Source organism: Egretta garzetta, unplaced genomic scaffold (assembly GCF_000687185.1).
Source record: "Egretta garzetta isolate BGI_Z169 unplaced genomic scaffold, ASM68718v1 scaffold215, whole genome shotgun sequence".
NCBI lineage: Eukaryota > Metazoa > Chordata > Aves > Pelecaniformes > Ardeidae > Egretta > Egretta garzetta.
Genome location: NW_009259719.1, coordinates 2,007,289 through 2,025,342, shown reverse-complemented (window position 1 = coordinate 2,025,342; position 18,054 = coordinate 2,007,289). Strand labels below are relative to the sequence as shown.

The 18,054-nt window shown below is 39.3% G+C and overlaps 1 protein-coding gene across 1 annotated transcript in view; it reads right to left on the bottom strand.

Annotated features, from left to right (window-relative positions):
- The window catches only part of EEFSEC (eukaryotic elongation factor, selenocysteine-tRNA specific), a 98,173-nt gene that overhangs the window by 52,278 nt on the left and 27,841 nt on the right, over positions 1 to 18,054 (bottom strand). Inside the window, exon 4 of the mRNA XM_035894687.1 lies at positions 7,461 to 8,099. Coding sequence (XP_035750580.1) covers positions 7,461 to 8,099 — 639 coding nt within the window. The remainder of the gene's footprint in view (positions 1 to 7,460; positions 8,100 to 18,054) is intronic.

Sequence of the window (18,054 nt, the reverse complement as noted above, 5' to 3'; positions counted from 1 at the left end):
CCGATTCCCCCACAGGTGACTCTTACACAACCTCAGAAAAATCAAGACCAGCTGTCCATACACTTGTAAGACCCAAAAGCATGTCTGCATTTTAAATTTAATAATATAAATAATAACCATAGGTGTTACTCAAACCTTGCAAAATTCTACTACCCAGTCATGTGGAGCAGGCCATTCTTTTCTTGGCGAGTGAATAAAATACCAATCTTTTCATATGAGTAAGCAAGCAGATTCTGTGACTTAACTGGTACACTTTTATGACAAATTTATTCTACTGTGCTAATCCATATGTTGTATCAGTCAGTAAACATCCCCACTCTTTTCTCAGTACTGTTTAACAGAAATGGTATTTCCGTTTAATGAGCATACAGCCCTCCCTTCCCCTTCCCCCACTAAGCTTCTCAAGCACTTTTACTCAAAAACTAAACAAGAGCCAATAAATAAATGCATCTTTTGTATTCCTATTTTACAGTGCATTTTAACTAGTGAATGTGCTGTGCACTTTTATTCACCTGATTGCCTTCATCTCTGTATTATTACTGTATTTAGCATACCATCAGCAGCCAAGCAGAACCAAACAAACTCATGTTCAGACTTCAAAGCAGGAAAAATATTAATTGTGGCGTCTGCATGTTTACAGTAGATGGAGTGACATCCACCGCTTCTCCCAGCTAGAGCCACAGCAGGTTCTGCAGACAGCCCAGGTCACTGCCTCTGCCTGCAGGCAGCACTCAAGCAGCTTTCCCTGTATGGTTTGGTCTTGTTACTCGCTCCGTGCCCGTATTAGGCTGCACACCGTATCAGTCCCCCAGAAAGCATCATTGCCTGGATGATGCAGCATTTCACTTGCTATCCTGCTGGAACTACAGTGCCACTATAAGAAAACAGCAGATAAAACATTAGTCCTAGTAAACCAATGAAACATCCTTTATCTAGAAAGAGTTAGATTCTTCCATCTAACTTATCTGAGCAGGTAAAATTTGCTTCTCATTTCTAGCAGCACTGCAACCATGCAACAGAAAATACAAGGAATGGTATTTCTGTGGCAAATATTTTAAATACAACGCACAGGTGCAACTCTGTGAAACGAATTCTGGTATTACTGATAAAGTATCTGGAAAGGATTCAGTGAAGAAAGTACCAACGTTGCTCACACATGATCCTCTACTCTGGAAACTTTCCAGACAGGAATACTCTGGCATTCCCATACTAACTTACCACCTCCCCAAGCAAAGAAAACCTGGAAGTCTGGTCTTATCCCCCAAGTAAACCACATTGGATGTTCCTATTCACTCATGGACAAGTTCAGTTTCCTCCTTCGTACCCTCCTTGGCAGTGTGGTTAAATGTGTGGCTGAGCTACTATAAACTTGGCATGTACTCTGTAAACTAAATGTTGGTGTTTTCACTCAAAAAGCCATAAGGGAATTAAGAGACAAAACATGGCTGATAATTGTTTAAAAAAAAAAAACAGCGGTTGTGAAAATGGCATTCAAAACATCTAGCTCCCTTAAGGATAGTTTGGGTGATTGCTAGTCATCAACAAATTTAAATACTATTTTCTCAAATTTCCTGCAGTTGCTTACTAGTACTCATCTCCACAATATCTCATCCTTCTTCTGAAAGGCCAGAAAGATCTGTTAGCAATGGTGACAAAGACCTTCCGTTTGGCCACTCAGGTAACGTGCTTGCTCTGACACAGCTCTTGTCATCCTACTGCAAGGACAGAAAAAGCCCAACGCTTAAAAGATGCTAAAAGATAAGCTTTTTCTCTTCCATTCAAGCTTCAGAAGAGATGCTTGATAAAAATCTTGATAACTTAACTCTGCTTTCACATCTTGCTCCTGCAACAATACTTTTCTCCTTGGGGACACTTAGATCACACCAATATTCAAACAATTAGTAACACGCTCTTGTTAAGCAATAAGTGATTCTTCCCCCCTCCAGAAACTACACACACTAGCTACAAGATGGCCTTGGTCCCCATGAGAACGAGTTCAATAAGTAAACTCACTATCCAGCAACCCACAAAACTTGGGAACAGAGCGGCTATGAATAAAACCAGGACATCCCATGGCTGTGACACATGAAAGGAAACTGCTGAAGAAACAAGTGCAATGTGATTACCATCAAGTAAGCAAAGACTAAAAGCAAGGCAAATAATGAAAAAATACAGTAAAAACTTTGAAATACACAGAGATAATTAATTCTTCTTAATGTCACAGGAACAGAGAAAGCATCTTTAGGAACCACAAGCCTGTTCTCATAGCGAAACTTTCTGCTATACTTAAAATGGGAAACAATTGCAGCTGAGACATGCTATATTTTTCACCACACAAGCTTGAAAAGTGCGGAAGGTGCAGCCTGCGCCATGCAAGCACGGCAGAGAGTTTTCCTTCTTCTTTTGTTTCTGCCACAGAGCTACTGATTTATGAGCATCCTTGACAATAGGGACCCTGTGGCAACCATCCTAAGATAAATCCTGCTTGAGCAAACACTTTCAAAACAGGCAGAGTATCTGACTCATGCAGGAAAGCGTGATGCACTCCTAGAGTTCACCTTTCAGCTGAAACTCACTGCACTCAACCGGTATGTATGGCTGTGGAAGCCAAAGAGCAAATAACGTGACAAATATAAAGGACTTGTACAAGGAACCAAGTAACTGCTTCAATGAGTCAGACTGGAATTAACCTGCGATGCTGCATAAGAGGTAAAATTCAGAGAAGAAGATACTTCAGAGGTGGCGGTAGGATTAGTGCAAGTCCTTCTGCCCACAGAACTGCGAAGAGCCAACTGGTGAGCACCCTGTCTCCAGAAGCACAAGACCAAGGACAACACTTGTTGGTTTTCTTCATAATTTGCTTGTCTCCAACCTTGGGGGCTGCTGACCTGCTGCAGTTTAGCACGCCCACGTTCACCGCCACCACCGTATGCCAATTCAGAGGGATAAACTTTCTTCACAGAATCTTATTTGCCCTTTTTTCACAAAAATCCCCGTATCACACTCCTTAAAGCAACACTGGTATTTACAGCAGCACTCTCAGCCCTACTTCTATCTTTTTATCAGTACAAGCCACTTGTTGCCAGCCTAGCTCTTTTTCCTATTGAAAATACATTTGTCAGGCAGCCAAGGTTTTGCAAAAATAAAGTGTCCAGAGGGCAACAGTCTCTGCCTTCACATAACCACGCCAGAAAGATGCTCGACAGAAACTTCCTTCCACTGAACCTCTCCCTTGTCTAGAGTTGTCTCTTTGCAAGAGAAAACTGGACTAGAATTTCACATCATTTTTAAATCAAGTAGTTAAGCAAATATAAACCTTTGCCAGTGCCCTCTTAGTTCTGAGGGAATGGAAAATTTTGATTTTCCTTAAAACTAACCCCTAAATACTTACTCTAGCCTCAAACCAAACTGGGTCTAAAGCAAGACAGCAGCATCCACACACTGCTACCAACAATTCAAAAACATCAGCTAAAATCCTAACTCCAGTCTGAATCGTGCAACTTTTGTGTAACCAAGATGCAATCCCCACATAGGTGCAGACCCCAAAATGCCCTAACCCGGTTAGAAGCAAGTTCCCTGCACTATACAGCATCTCAGACAACACAAACTTAACCATAAAGGCAGATGATAAATGTTTTAAATCCAAATTTCTCAGATACTACATTAATGCACACCTTAAAAAAAAAAAAAAATCAGTGGATAAATAAGCAAGGATGTGAAAAGGGAGGCTCAAGGATATACTGCAGACAGGTAAATTCAAAGATCCTGGTGGTTGGTTCTTTCGCTCCCAGTGCTCTACTCAAGCCTTAGCATTAAGGATGCAAGATACCAAAAGGAAAGTGAGCGGCACAAAAGAACAGCAAAGGTCCTTGAATTTTTGTAGAATATTTACCATCTCTTGAGCAGATGAGAAAACCAGGAAGCTTAGGTGTGACTTAACTAAAATGAATTTTTTTTCACCTTTTTAAAATATGGTGTTTACCCAGTTCATAGATTTGATTTGTGTGAAATAGCAAGAGTGTCACACTTTCTCTTAGAAAGCCAAAAAAAGCTTAAAGAATAAACATTGCTCTTTTATTAAAAAATAAACTGTAAAATACAGGGGGGTGCCACACATAAAGGGGCACAAAAGGCAAGTACTGTGATGCTGAAACTTAATGAATTTACACTTCCTACTATTCCATCAGTGCTCTGAAATTAATCAGAATAGGAACAAAGCACCAAACCATAAATGCCCAATTTCTCCTGGGTAAACTGGTAGTTACACTGCAGGGAATTTATTTTAATTCCAGCAGCAAGCAGGGGGCTCCGGAGAGCCCACATCAGATTAGCCACAGTGTTTTATGGACGGGTACTATTTAATTCCACTACAGCACAGTTCCGAGAGTGTGTTTCCAGCCCATGCCGAACCCAGGAAGGTGGACATTACATGCCCCTGCCTCCCTCACCCCTGCCTTTCAGGAAGCCATGAAGCTAATTTTCCCCAGCAGTATTCCCTAGAGGAAAAGTTCACTTCTCATAAAGGTAACATGTATTTTATAATTATTATTATTTTTTATGCCTCCCCAGGGAAGGTAAGGTGGGGGGGAGCTTCCTTGCTCAACAGAGAAAGAAATTTTCCTGTATCAGTGCCAAGAATAGACACCCTAAATTCAGCGATCCTAATCTCCAGCCATCCATCAGCAGCAGGGTGGGACCAGCTGATTCAGATTTGCTATTAGCTAGCAACTTTGTGTACTAAAATAAGTCACCGTACCACCCAATTGTTCTGCTGCTCTCTGCTCTGCGAAAGTGCAGGCTTAATAGCAGCTACCTCAGCTAACACTGTAAGTACTTCTCCAGCAGGTCCTTCCTAACTGGAACAATCCTCTTCCCACCAACTCGCCCAAATCCCCGCACGCCTCTGTGACTTTACATCATGAGCTTTTGTTATATCCGCTCCACGATCCTTTCAGCACGCATCAGGGAAAATGCCAGCCCCGAGTACCTACAGTACCACAGGAGGCAAAACCCAAGAACAAACCTAACCTGCATACAGACTGTTCGATGGTCATCTACAGGGCCAATTAATATTCATACAGACAGTGATCAAGGCCCATATTAGGGCACAGTGTGTGACACATGAAGACAGGATAAAAATAATACCCCCCCACACTCTGCATTTTAAAAGGCACGGGAAGATATCAAAACAGTTCACTGATTTATCAGACCAACGACTGTTGGTCAAATGTTCAATAACCCACATTCACTGGTAATTTTCTGGACCAGAAAATTAAATATGCATAGTTTGATTAACATTATTCCATTATTTACACAGTAAAATCAACAGCAGAGCAAACTGGAAAAGGATTTGAAAATAACATGAAATAAAAACAATTAAAAATGCACAACCAAGGCTAGCTGCAAACACTGTTCACCCAGTCAGACAGCTCACACTCACGCAGTTGGTTCTCTACAAGTTTTCAACTGCCCTAGACCAGTGCCATGCATTGGGAACGAAAATAAAGGATCTGACCAATACGTTTTGGTTAAACGGAACACAAGCAGCATGTCTCCATGGGTCACACAAACTCCTGTTCTCGTTCATATTCCTACAGCCACAGAGAAACAAAAGGAGTTGGTAAGCCAGGTCTCTCTGAATATTCGCAGCATGGGCCATGCACAAGCGAGTAAGTTTTTACCAACAAAAAGGTAAATATTTCATGCACCCAGACAGCTTTTGAGCATCCCACGAACTGGTATCAATACACACACATTTGGTCCCACAGCTTAGAGGACAGAACACTTTGGACAGGTTGTTCTAGTTCAACATTGCCATCAGCCGAAGAGAAAGGGAGCTGGCCATTTCAAAAGAGGAAATACACATGCTACCACAATTTTGAAGAGCAACACTGCTGATCTTGCATGTCCCACGTAACCCATATCAAAAGACGCCAAATTTTCAGAAAGCTACAGATCCCGTCCCTCCTAACTACCTTCCTTCCTAGCGACAAAATTGGCATCCAAACACACCACCACAGGTCTGCAGTTCCTTTGAAAAGAATGGCCTCCAAAGTCAGTAGTAGAAATTCAGATGAGAAACTTTTTTTTTTTTTTTTTTAAAACACTAAACTAGCAACATAGAATCCTCAAAGAGAAGGCAGAAATATGAACTGCCCATTTGATCAATTAATGTAGTGAGGCATTTAGGAAAGTACCTCACTAATTCAAAATCATGCCCTGACAGGGCATCTTGGTACACGTTTTGGGTTTGTTGGTTGTTTTTTTTTTTTTTTACTATTAAATAGTAAAGCAAGCAAGCAGTAAAGAAGTCTGCTATATGTTGCAAACATGGTAAGGTATGCTAAGCGTTTAGTCTCCTGCAGTGAAGTAAGGACAGATATTATGCAGTACTCAATACAGCTTTATGAAATTTTGAAAAGTAGTAAGAATACTAAACATTTTCTTCAAACAATCGGGTTTTGGATTAGAAAAATAAAAATTAACGCTACTTTACCCAAAAGTTAATAAAATACCTACTGCACTAATACATCAACTAAACATTTGCTAAAGTTTACATCAACTCTGCTTGTTTAGGGGTAAGCAATGAAGTTATTCATATATTGTACATCTCCACCTAAACCATTCATTATGAAAAATTCCACTATGGGATGTATAAACAAATGGTTCTCCACTGATTACTGGAAGATAACCACCACCAAGATCAAACTTATGACAGCAATGTAGTAACACCAACCACTACTGACAGGGTATCTGTCCATACTGAAGGGACAGTAAAAAAATCCCAAATAATTTTTACTATAGATGCTAACTCCTCCAGAAAGCACCTCTATTTTCTGCCACAGTGAGTGCATTAAGAACATACACTGTAGCAGATTAACACCTGTATAACACAGCAAGCTTGATCCCAACTTCAGTATGCTATAGCTCTCTGCAAGGCATCTTGGAGATTCTTTTTACCTACTAAAATTAGCATTAATAATTGAGTTTCTTATTTAATAAAATCTAAAAATACATAAAAATTAATAGTGTTCTTTGTGTTATTTAGTCTAATGCTACTTTCTATTTGGTTTACACAGTCTACATTTTCAATGCACCGCAGAATAACTGTAAAATATGTCAGTTGAAAGCTGGAAGTTCTGTCAACTGGGAAGAGAACAGATGAGCACTTAAGCAAAGCAAGTTTGCAGGAAGAACAGAGTGGTTATACATCAAAATGATCAGTGAAAAAAAGCATCAAATTACTCAACACTGCATTGAACTGAATAGTCATATTCAAGCAGTGATTTCTGACTGTTTGCAAACAGACAAGATTCTTATGCTTGTATACATAGCATATTGCAAAATGCGTATAAAGACTCTAGAACAGGACTGTGAAAGTTCTGTAGCTCACCAATACATATACTTACACCAAACAAATATTTTTCCTTCCCATGTATAGCGTTAAAGAGACAGCTTACCCTTTCCACTTGTCCTTCTTTGTGCTTCAGTTTGTACACTTTCAGCTTTGGAAGGAAAGTCTCAGTGTAGTTCTTGTCTTCCATGCCTTGGAGCAGTACCCCATGGAATGCCAACCTGCAGGTATTTGCGTGAATATCTGTATCCAGCTTGGAGCCGATCACAAGGCACAGTTTAGGACAAGTGACTGGTTTTTCAAACTCTAGCAAAGCCCACTGTTGTCTCGGGAGCTGGACTTCTCCTGCCTGGTCATTTTCTTTGTTCTCTGAAGAATTTGAGTCCTTGGACAAATATTCTTCTTGATAAAGATAATCTTTTTCAAAATCAAAATCATTTTCGTGAATTTCTTCGTTGAAGTCAGCTGGGGCTGGACTGAAAAACATCACTCTTCCCATAACTGTTTCGTGACCAACTGTGATATGGAACTTGGCCTTGGTCTGAAGAGCTCCTCGAAAATACTGGATTTTCTTCAGGGAAATTATTGCAGCATGGATGGTGTGAAGTGATTCTGGGGTGCAAATTAAGCCTCGTTCTAGCAGTTTGGGATCAAACTGGGTTACACAGATACCTACTCTGTCACCCTGCATAGCATAAGTCACAGGAGTATGGAACATCTGCATGGACTTCACTTTCTTTGTCACCTATTGATGAAAGGGCAAGAAAAAAATGAAGCAATTAATTGCACACAAGAGCATCACAAGCACAAAACCACATATCACACCTTGCTCTCATTAGATGTCTGACCTTCTAGAATAGTTGACAATTCAAAAAATAGACAGTGAACAGACGGAGAACATACCCATCATTTAGAATTACCACAGGTTTGAGCCTCTTAGCTTATTCTACTTCTGTTCATGAGACTAAGATTATCATGGCCACAGTTATGTTGATATTTGCATCATTTGTGCTGCAATACCTACATACTATCTGCAAATCAACAGCTATATCCACATCGTGGAACAGCTTATTTGACGCACTCCCTCTAATCACCTGCACCATCAGAAGTGTAGCACTGCAATACCCATCTGTACACCTATGTGACTGTTTTCTCACACCTTCTATGAAAATCGTTTCATAGACTTCTTTGACTTGGTTGAATTCAACTGTAAAATGTTCAGAACAAAAAACCCCTCCTAATAATGTATTTGTATAACACTGAGCACAATGACATTTTGTAAACTACTGTTGCAAAATAATTACTAATACAGAAGTCTACCTTCTTCTAGTCTATGACATTCCATACACTAAAAAAAAAAAAAAAAAAAAAGCCCTTGAAGTTTTAAACATATGGCTAGCATCAGTGCCACTAAAACATGGGGGTCCTTCTGCTGGGATTATCGTAGGAAAAGTGCAGCACTGGCCACCACTACAAAAAAAAAAAAAAAAAAAAAAGTCCTTGAAGTTTTAAACATATGGCTAGCATCAGTGCCACTAAAACATGGGGGTCCTTCTGCTGGGATTATCGTAGGAAAAGTGCAGCACTGGCCACCACTTATACTTAAAATTTATTTAGCTCTTCCCGGATGCTATGTAAGGTTGACCTTAATGAGCTTGCTATTATATTAGTTATTTCAAGGAGTTCCCAGGAGAAGAGAAGAATGAAATAAGCTTTTAAACATCAGTCCAGGCTCAGCTTGATCAGACTAAGCCAGTACGAGACTTCATTTCAGCTTTTCTTTCAGTTCTGCAAACCATCCTTTGGTAAGATTTGCCCCTTGCCCAGCCTTCGTGTAACCAAATTTTTTTCTGATAATGTTTACGTTGCCACCTGTTGCATTCATACTAACACTGGATGCTTGGATAGGTAACCACTCTGCTTGAAGTTCCTACATTAGATATCAAGCTTTTAATACTGAAATGGTATTTTTAGCAATAAAAAAAATTATCTTCTAATTAAGTATTATTTGGACAAGAGTCCTTAGTACAGAAAAGTTATAAACAACATATTTTCGAAGGGCTAAAACCTCAAAATTCAGATCCAAGAACTGAACTCGCCATGGGAATGTTCCATTCCAGAGATCATCTCTTTAGTATGTCTTTATCAAAATACAATATATTATACTGTGAATGTGTACAAAACAACAACATTGCTAGAACAGATCTCGACTCTCAGCATAAATTCTTCTTCTCTCTCTCTTTTCATAGTACCAATTCTACAGCTATCCAAGAGGTTCATGTCAAATGTAACTATACGATTCTCAGTATTCAAGCCAGTAGTATCTGTCTTACCCAGCTGGAATTGTTCTGAAATCAATCTCCAATCACCACATGTCCCTTAGCCCATTTTCTAATCCCTGGACCACCCCATTTATCTTCTAACTCCTGAAAGTAGGAAACCAAAATACACAAGCACTGACGAAGAGAACCCCAAACCAAAGGACTGGACTGAGCCAATCTGGGCTTCATTCTCAGTATGTCACACAGCATAGAGCAAAACATTTAGATCAGACAACTTGGAACAGTCTATAGAAGTTAACCTTATTAATCACAGAATTATTTACTCACAGGATAATACTGAAAATAACAGCTTTTTTCCTGCATCTTGGATGCAATGTGTAAGTAGAAACAAAACTATGTTTTTCACATTTTCCTTTTCTACAGAGCCTGCTGCCCTACATGAAGGGCATAGTACTTGGCTTCAGGCAAATCTTTGAATGCCAATTCCCAACATCACCAAACTACGCAGTGCTAAGAGAAGACCGCAGGAAAAAAAAGGAACAAAGACTCAGAGGGGAAAAAATTCCAGAAACTTAGATCAAAATAGAGGAGCAGATGAAAAGTCTATTGGCTGAACTAAAACCTTCAGTAACTGGAATATAAAGAGCTCTCCAAATAAGTCAGCAAAAAGATGGTCACAGGCAATACACAGAAAGCCAATTTTAAAAAGGGAAAAAAATCCAGCAGCTGCATGGTTTCTGGAAAACAACAAAAATTCTGTATTCCTTTGTGAAATCATAATCATACAAATAAAAATGGCCATGAGCTTCACCACTATAAATACTGTTTGGGTTCCCGGGGTCTCTGGCTGCTCACCAAAAAACCAAAAGAAACCTCCTTTTACAGATTATAGCAAGTCATTATTGCAACATTTTTCAAATCAAATCCCACATCAATGCCTGTGGATTCTTGGAGAATCCACAGAATATTGTAAGAAAGGAGATTAAGAGGTGTGTTCATGTAAGAGAAAAACCCCTTGCTAAAAAACCTGGATCAAAATAATTTGGTATGAGCTAATGTCAGAACAGACTTAAAAGGCCATTCTAAATACACACTAGGATTTCTGTTTCAAGCATTTTTGCACTCAAATAGATATTCATTATTCCTTTAGCCATACCTCTCAGACAGTTACAGCCTATCTAGATGGATTGAAGAGAAACAATTTAGCATTTACCTCCACCTCTCTATTCACTTCCAAAGTTGTACTTCAGAAAGCTGGAAGTACGGTGGCTTGTATCAAACCCTTCCTTCTTTCATTCACTACAGCCTATGCCTCCTCTCCAGTTTCAGTCATTGTGATAGTTGCAACACTGATGATACAAGGAACATGTAAGGACTTAAAAAACCCAGAAGGTTTTCTAAACATCTGTGTTTCAAAGAAATAAATAAGCACTAGAAGATTGAAATTACTACATGAAAAATACCAACCCAAACCACAGGGGTTTGAAAGACTTCTGCAATTCCATGTATGGTAATACCAGTGGTAAAACTTTCATCTTCTACAACCATGGACAGGGTGAATTAACTGACAAGACCTAAGGAATCTTCCACTCCTGTTGCTCCCCAACACAAAGCCAGAACTGAAAGATGCACAAAAGATCTACGCAGTTGTCTACCTTAAATGGAGACACAATACAAGGATTTTTCTCTTTATTAATATTCCAGTTTGTAACGTTACTTTTTAGAAATTACCTACCTAAACAGTTGAGTGAAATTACTACAGAAAATATTTGCCAGTCTCTAAAACAGTCTACATATGAAACAGTCTACATTCATCTGAAACACCCTTCACAGAACTCATAACATTAAAGAATAAAGATTGTGTTTAAAAATACCTATTCTTGCATGCATATACCCAGAATACATCTTAGCTTTTAATCAGGGATCTATGAAACATTCCTCAAGAGTGTTATGCCTACTCTCTCCCCTTAAATTAACTCAAATGATTAGGCTTGATGCATCCGACATGAGGCCCGTACATAACAATGACAAGGAGAATTAACAAGTAATTTAAAAACATTCACTTCACATGATCAGGATTTTTCCAGGGAGATTTGCAGTTCTCAATCACAGCACAGAGCTGGCTTCTATCAGAATACCAGCTGTGTTCTTCCACATTTCTCAGCGTTAAACTACATTAAACAGAGTGTACAATTGTGAAGTGTAGTTTTCCATGACAAAAGTTGCTGTTAATTCTTATACGTAGGAGAAATTTTGCAGTGGACTATCAATACAAGCGTATTTCCCAGTGTCGCATGAGGCTTTAAAAGGATGGCTCCCTTTCATACATTTGGTGACGTATGAGTCACCACAGCCTCCAATGCAAGTTCAGGAAGAGTCTTGGATCCTGACTAATTCTCTTTCAGACAAGACTATCCCAATTAAAAAAAAAAAAACAAACCATAACACCACAAACCCCAAAAATCCCCAAACACTGAAAATTTGCAGAATCATGTAAAGCAAACCTTTTTCCCCCAACCAAAGCAGGTTAACTGTGCTGCCCCCAACTCTCTCACAGGAGGCAAGCCCCCCACCCTGGCTGTGCTCACCCAGAGCTTAAAGAATCACCCCATTTCTTTGCAGCTGGGTCTGGCTTCCAGGCAGGTCTGCTTGTCCTAAGACACGTGAAGGAAAAATACTGCATTATTCAACCTACTGAAAATCAGCACCTCATGCTGACCTATCCATTACCCTGCAGACAATTTAATCAGCCCATCTGTATTGTTTTAAATATAAACAGTTTTTTTCCCTTATATTCATGGTATCTAGTCTTGTATCTAATGTTCCCATATGCATATAAGAGGACATAAGAAAAGCAAATGGGAAGAACACACTCAAGCCCATTCCTTTTTCCCCCTCCATGTTCTCAGTACGAGAATCAGCTGTAAAAGGAGTACGCAGCACATTATGTTACCTGACCATAAACTCTGTTCCAAGAGCCTAACGTATGTAGGAATTCGAATCTAACCAGAACACTAGAGTGCACTTAGGTGATTGGGGGAGGTGGATTAGATCACACAAGAACTGAGTTGGAATTGAGTCTCCTTCAAAAGGTCAGACATGGAACCCACAGAGAAGTGAATCAGCACCCACTGGATCAAGTAACAAGAGCCAGAGTAGCTTTAAATCACCCACTTCCTGCTTTCAGAGCAGAACATGAACATCAGTCCGGTATTTCATTCCTTTTCCCTCTGACCCCGACTGACAGAGACATTCGTCCATTGTTTAAAATACTCCAAATGTAGGGTTTTATTTTCAAGAGACTGAAGTACATAACTAAAATTCATCTTTGTTTTGTCTGGCCTTTAAAATACAAACCTGGAAGCACTGAAAGGGATGCAACTGGCCCTCAGTATTAGATTTGTTTCTCTTATGCATATCTAGTTTCCCCTATGTAAGGGATCCACACCAGTTGTAGCACAGTTCTAAACTTTCACATATTTTCTTTAGCTTTATAGCAATAGCAATTTCAAGTAAGGAGTTGGAGCTGGATCACTCAATCCACCCACCTACCAACAGAATGATGTTAAATACTTCAGAGCATTCTGTCCTGAGTAATAGGAATTTGTAACTGAGACCAGCTATGACCAGCACCTTTGGCATTCCTTTGCATTTCTTTTGACCACCCAAAATGCTCCCTGCAAAACAACTTCTATCTCATCTCATCCATGAAAATAGTGCAAGGCCCATTTTAGCAATCCACTAAACAGAAATATATTTTCCTCCTCCTTTTGAGGAATTAGGCATTTAGACACAGAAAGTGAACAAGAGTGCAGTTTTAAAGAGACAGACTTTATTGCATGCAAACAACGTAGGTGAACACAAAAAACTTGGATACCCTTATAAAACTCGCTACAAACCTCACTAAGAAATTCACTCACGTTTTGTTTTCTAATAATGGCACAAGGGAATTGATTATATCTCGTCATATAAATCAAGAGCCATGTGCTGAAATCTTACATCATTTGCAAAGGGAATTGCTTTGCTTTTTAAATTTTATTTGTATAATCACATTAGTGTTCCTAAAACATTATGTAAAGGTCTATAAAAAGGGTGAGAAAGAAGTTTACGTGTTCAAATGCAGATCAAAAAAATGCAAAACAGAAATCAAAAGCACCCAAACAGTTCAGCCCTTGAGATAAACAAGTGTGTCCAATATAAGAGAACCAGTTATTTGAAGACCAAAGGAAAAGCCCACTAAGATTTTCAAAGCAGTTTAGTACAGACTAATAGAAAACAGGATACAGAAAAAGTCCACTAATGACTTTTTCCCTTGATATGTCTGAGCTTCTTTTCCTTTATTTATCCAACTTCCATTAAGTTATCAACCATATGCCATTGCTCATAGCTTCTTTAGATAAGAACCTAGCCATCCTGCTGCCTCCCAATGCTGTGAGCACATCTTTCTGATACGAAAGATACAGCAACCACGCTTCCCTGTAATACTTAAGAGAAACTGCAAAGTTAAAATAATTAGTCTTAATAATCTATTAGAGAAAATACTAATTATAAATGCAGTATTTAGAAAAGGAGTATCACACGTGTATTACAAAAAAAGACCCCACTTTAAATGCAGACGACTCCAATCAGTTCAAAATAAAGATCACAACTTGAAGCCCAATTGCATCTTTAAACTTGTATCAAGAAGGGAGAGGGTCTGGTAAGTGAAGAAAGCACCATTTCAGCACCGAGATTTAGAAATGCATCACGAGCAAACCTGCCTGAATCAGCATGCAAACAAGAAAAAAAACCACACTTGAGAGGCCTTAACAGTCCATACATTACAGCAGAGTGCCAAATACAAGAATCAGCACCTTACCATCATCCAGAAGTGCCTGCCTGCAGCAAACCAAGGCCCAGGTGCACAATCAAAACTTATCCCTTACCTGCTGCTTTTGACAGCAAGGACTGCCTTCCTCCCTATTGCTCTACTACAAATCCGAATAAGGCATCTCATCTTCGTGCTTCCAGTATCATCTCCTGGTGGTCAGAGAATATCAAGCTACACTGTCAAAAAAACGCAACCCAGTTGTCTGAAAGGCTACCACAATTTTAATTTTCAGCCAATCCTTGTTTAAGCACACATACTAAAATTAAGTAAAGCTCTAATTCAGACATAAGACTGCTTTTACATGTAAGCAGATCCTTTCATAAATGCTCTCCTGAACATGAAGCACGCCAAATTCTTGGCTTTATGCGGGACGAACATTCACAAGCAAAGCTGCGTCCTACAGATGAGTAAGCAGCAATGTGTTTAGCTAAGGCAGCAAACCACTCCTGCTTGAAAGCATCAAAAGGACACCTAGGCTGTTAAGGTACAAACCAACAACAACGAGCATTTGGGAATCACTAGTCAAGGCCTCTGCCCTACTCCATCCACATCCTCCATTCAAATAAAAAAAATAATCTTATTTTAAAAATTAAGATATGGACTGTTTTCATAGTTCTCCGAAATGCCATGCAGTTCATCTCATATCTCAATGAACACTGAGAAATATTAGTTCCAAATCTTCAACCAGGATTTCAGAACAGCATAAAACAGATAAAACAGGAGCTGTCAATAGTACATTGCTGAACAGCAATCACACCATGCAAACTTTGCCCACAGCTCAGGTTGTGGAAAGCTGTCTCTTCTGTGTCAACATCACAACAGCAGCTAGGACCAACTACAGAGAGCAGAAACCTCAAAGGGTCAGAAATAATTCCAAGTTTGCAGGTACCACCAAGATCATGTGACTTAGTAAAAATTTTCTAAAATACCTTGAGTATTTCTAGAATCTATTATTTGTCCATGGCCTCACTCTGCCTGCAGATGGGAAAGGAATATAGCATCTGTAGGAAAAACTATTCCACACAGAATGATGAGCACTGGAACAGGCTGCCCAGGGCGGTTGTGGAGTCTCCTTCTCTGGAGACGTTCAAAACCCGCCTGGATGATGTCCTCTGCAATATGCTCTAGGTGAACCTGCTTTAGCAGGAGGGTTGGACTAGATGATCTCCCGACGTCCCTTCCAACCCTTGCCATTCTGTGATTCTATGATTATTTTATCTTAATTTTTTTTAAGTGAAGTTTATAAGGGCATTCACCGTATGACTACTGTGGTGCTTATGTAATGCCACACACGTGCTGTCAGATTTTATTTAACATACTGCTCCTCCTGATAAAATAACACCATAGCCTGAAGAGCCTGCACTGCAACACTGGAATAAAGCAATATAAAAGGGGATACTAAAATCCCTTTATCTTATTTCTTTTCACAGCATCTAAAATACAGATATGTATGCAGTAAACAAAGGAGCAGGTCAATGATCTTACTCTCATGCTGCTCCCCTGTAATACTGTAATTTAAATTTCAATTACATGTATGTTATATTCATGCACACAATCATAAATCAAAAACTAGCAAGTGTTAAGATTAAGATTTGGCACAGAAAGTTAGATGACCTCAAATCTAAAATTTTTTTCAACAGAACCTAATCCATCCCGTGCACAGGCTAGACAAAGCTCACTAAATAAGAAAACTATCCTCTATTTCTTCTCATGACTGAACTGCCCTGAATTCATTATTTACTGTACCTCAGATTCTCACTGCATGTATGCTGTCTTTCTGAAGTATTTATTTGTGAAACTTCAGTAATCTTGTCGCCCTTTTGATAGAACACAGCAGTATGCCTCACCGCAAACAGGAAACTAAACTGTGTAATTTGTAACAACCCAAATTCTCAAGAAAACCTCAATGCCCAGTTTTTGAAAGCAAAAGGCTGATTTTTCAGAACATTTATCACTTCATAGAAATTTTCCTTATTCAGAGCAAAGCTTCCAACCGCATCAACCACTTCAGCCAATTTTCAACTTGCACCAAAACCCTCAAACCCAACCCCTACCTCCCCAGCTTCCACACGAGAATGCTGTGAGAGAGGCTTCCCAAGCTTTACTAAAGTCACGACTCCTCCTATCTCTATGTTTTGCCACAGAAGGCAACCAGGCTGGTCAAGCATGATTTGCCTTTGCAGTATTTCCCAGCAATTACATGCTCTTAATACTCTCTTCGGCTTCCACCCCTTACATTTCCCTCCTCCACCTGGGCTTCACAAGGGCAACACCAAGAGCACCAAGCCCCACTGCACCTTCATTTCTTTATTTTATCTCCACATTGCCTCTTCTAGATTTGGGTGAATCGGTTCACATAGGGAGAGCCCACATCTCCTTTTATTCCTCTGGCCAAAGGAGCCCAACAGCTGTACATGCCTAACGCTTGGGGCTGTAGGTAGGTAAGAGATCCCCATGCTCCCAGGATGCATGGAAGGAAGCAGAAGCCAGGCACCTCTTAATCTCTCATAATTTTTTGTAACTGAAAAAGGAACCTTAAGATGTCAAGTATCATTAAATTAAGTGGTACTGCTCGTAACACCCATCTCTGCAGGTGAAAAAGGGCACATTTTAAAAGCATAATAATGCCAATGAGTTTAGACAGTAAGTATCTAGGTGGAGAATGTCAGGCTCATAGTAAAACTATGACATAGAATATGCTTAACATTTACATACCAATTAAAATTTCTGCTACTTATCAAAAAATATTTCAATAAAACATTTTTCAAAGAAAAAAATCCAAAAAGAAGTCAAAACCAATGCAAAGTGATAGGTTAAAGAAAGGCTGTCTGGAATTTTCTTCTTCCAACAGAATGAACTGAATTCTTTTTTCCAAATAGATTTAGGTTTAGAACAATAATAATACTTTTATCTGAAGACTTCAAAGTCACATGCAAAAGAATATATCACAGTAAACACAGGGTTGAAGGTTTTATAGAAGAACTTCTACTGGGATTTTTTCTTCTTCTTTAAAAGAAATTTGTTTACTACCAGTCTTTGAAAAGCATAAAAGGGAGGAAACTATAGGGTAAAGAAGTAAAACTTTTATGTGTAAGGAACATTTGGTGCTTTGTGAGGAGGCTGGTTTTGGTAGAATATGCGACATGTAGCCCAATGCAAGTAATGTTATATCTCAAATAAAAATCAGCCTATGAATATACATAATCCAAAAGGTAATTCTCCCAATCTCTGAAATGTAATGGAGCCACTCTAGATCACTGAGGCATGAATATTTACCGTATTCAGGCTTTACTGCTCTCGATCTGGGTTCAATTTTGCAAATTAAAATGAAGGCTCTGTGGATAGAGAGATTAAAGAAGAGCATCCCAAAGCCCGCCTGTTTCCTTGGTGTGGTAGCAGTGATCTGGTTACCCTTCTGTTAGGTTATTTCTTTTTACTTAATGGAGTAGGTCAAAAGCAATTGAGAGTGGAAAGAAGAGGTCATTATTGGGTCATAACCTTGGAGTTAAAGGCTCACTAAAGAAAACAAACACAGAGTGAACATAAAG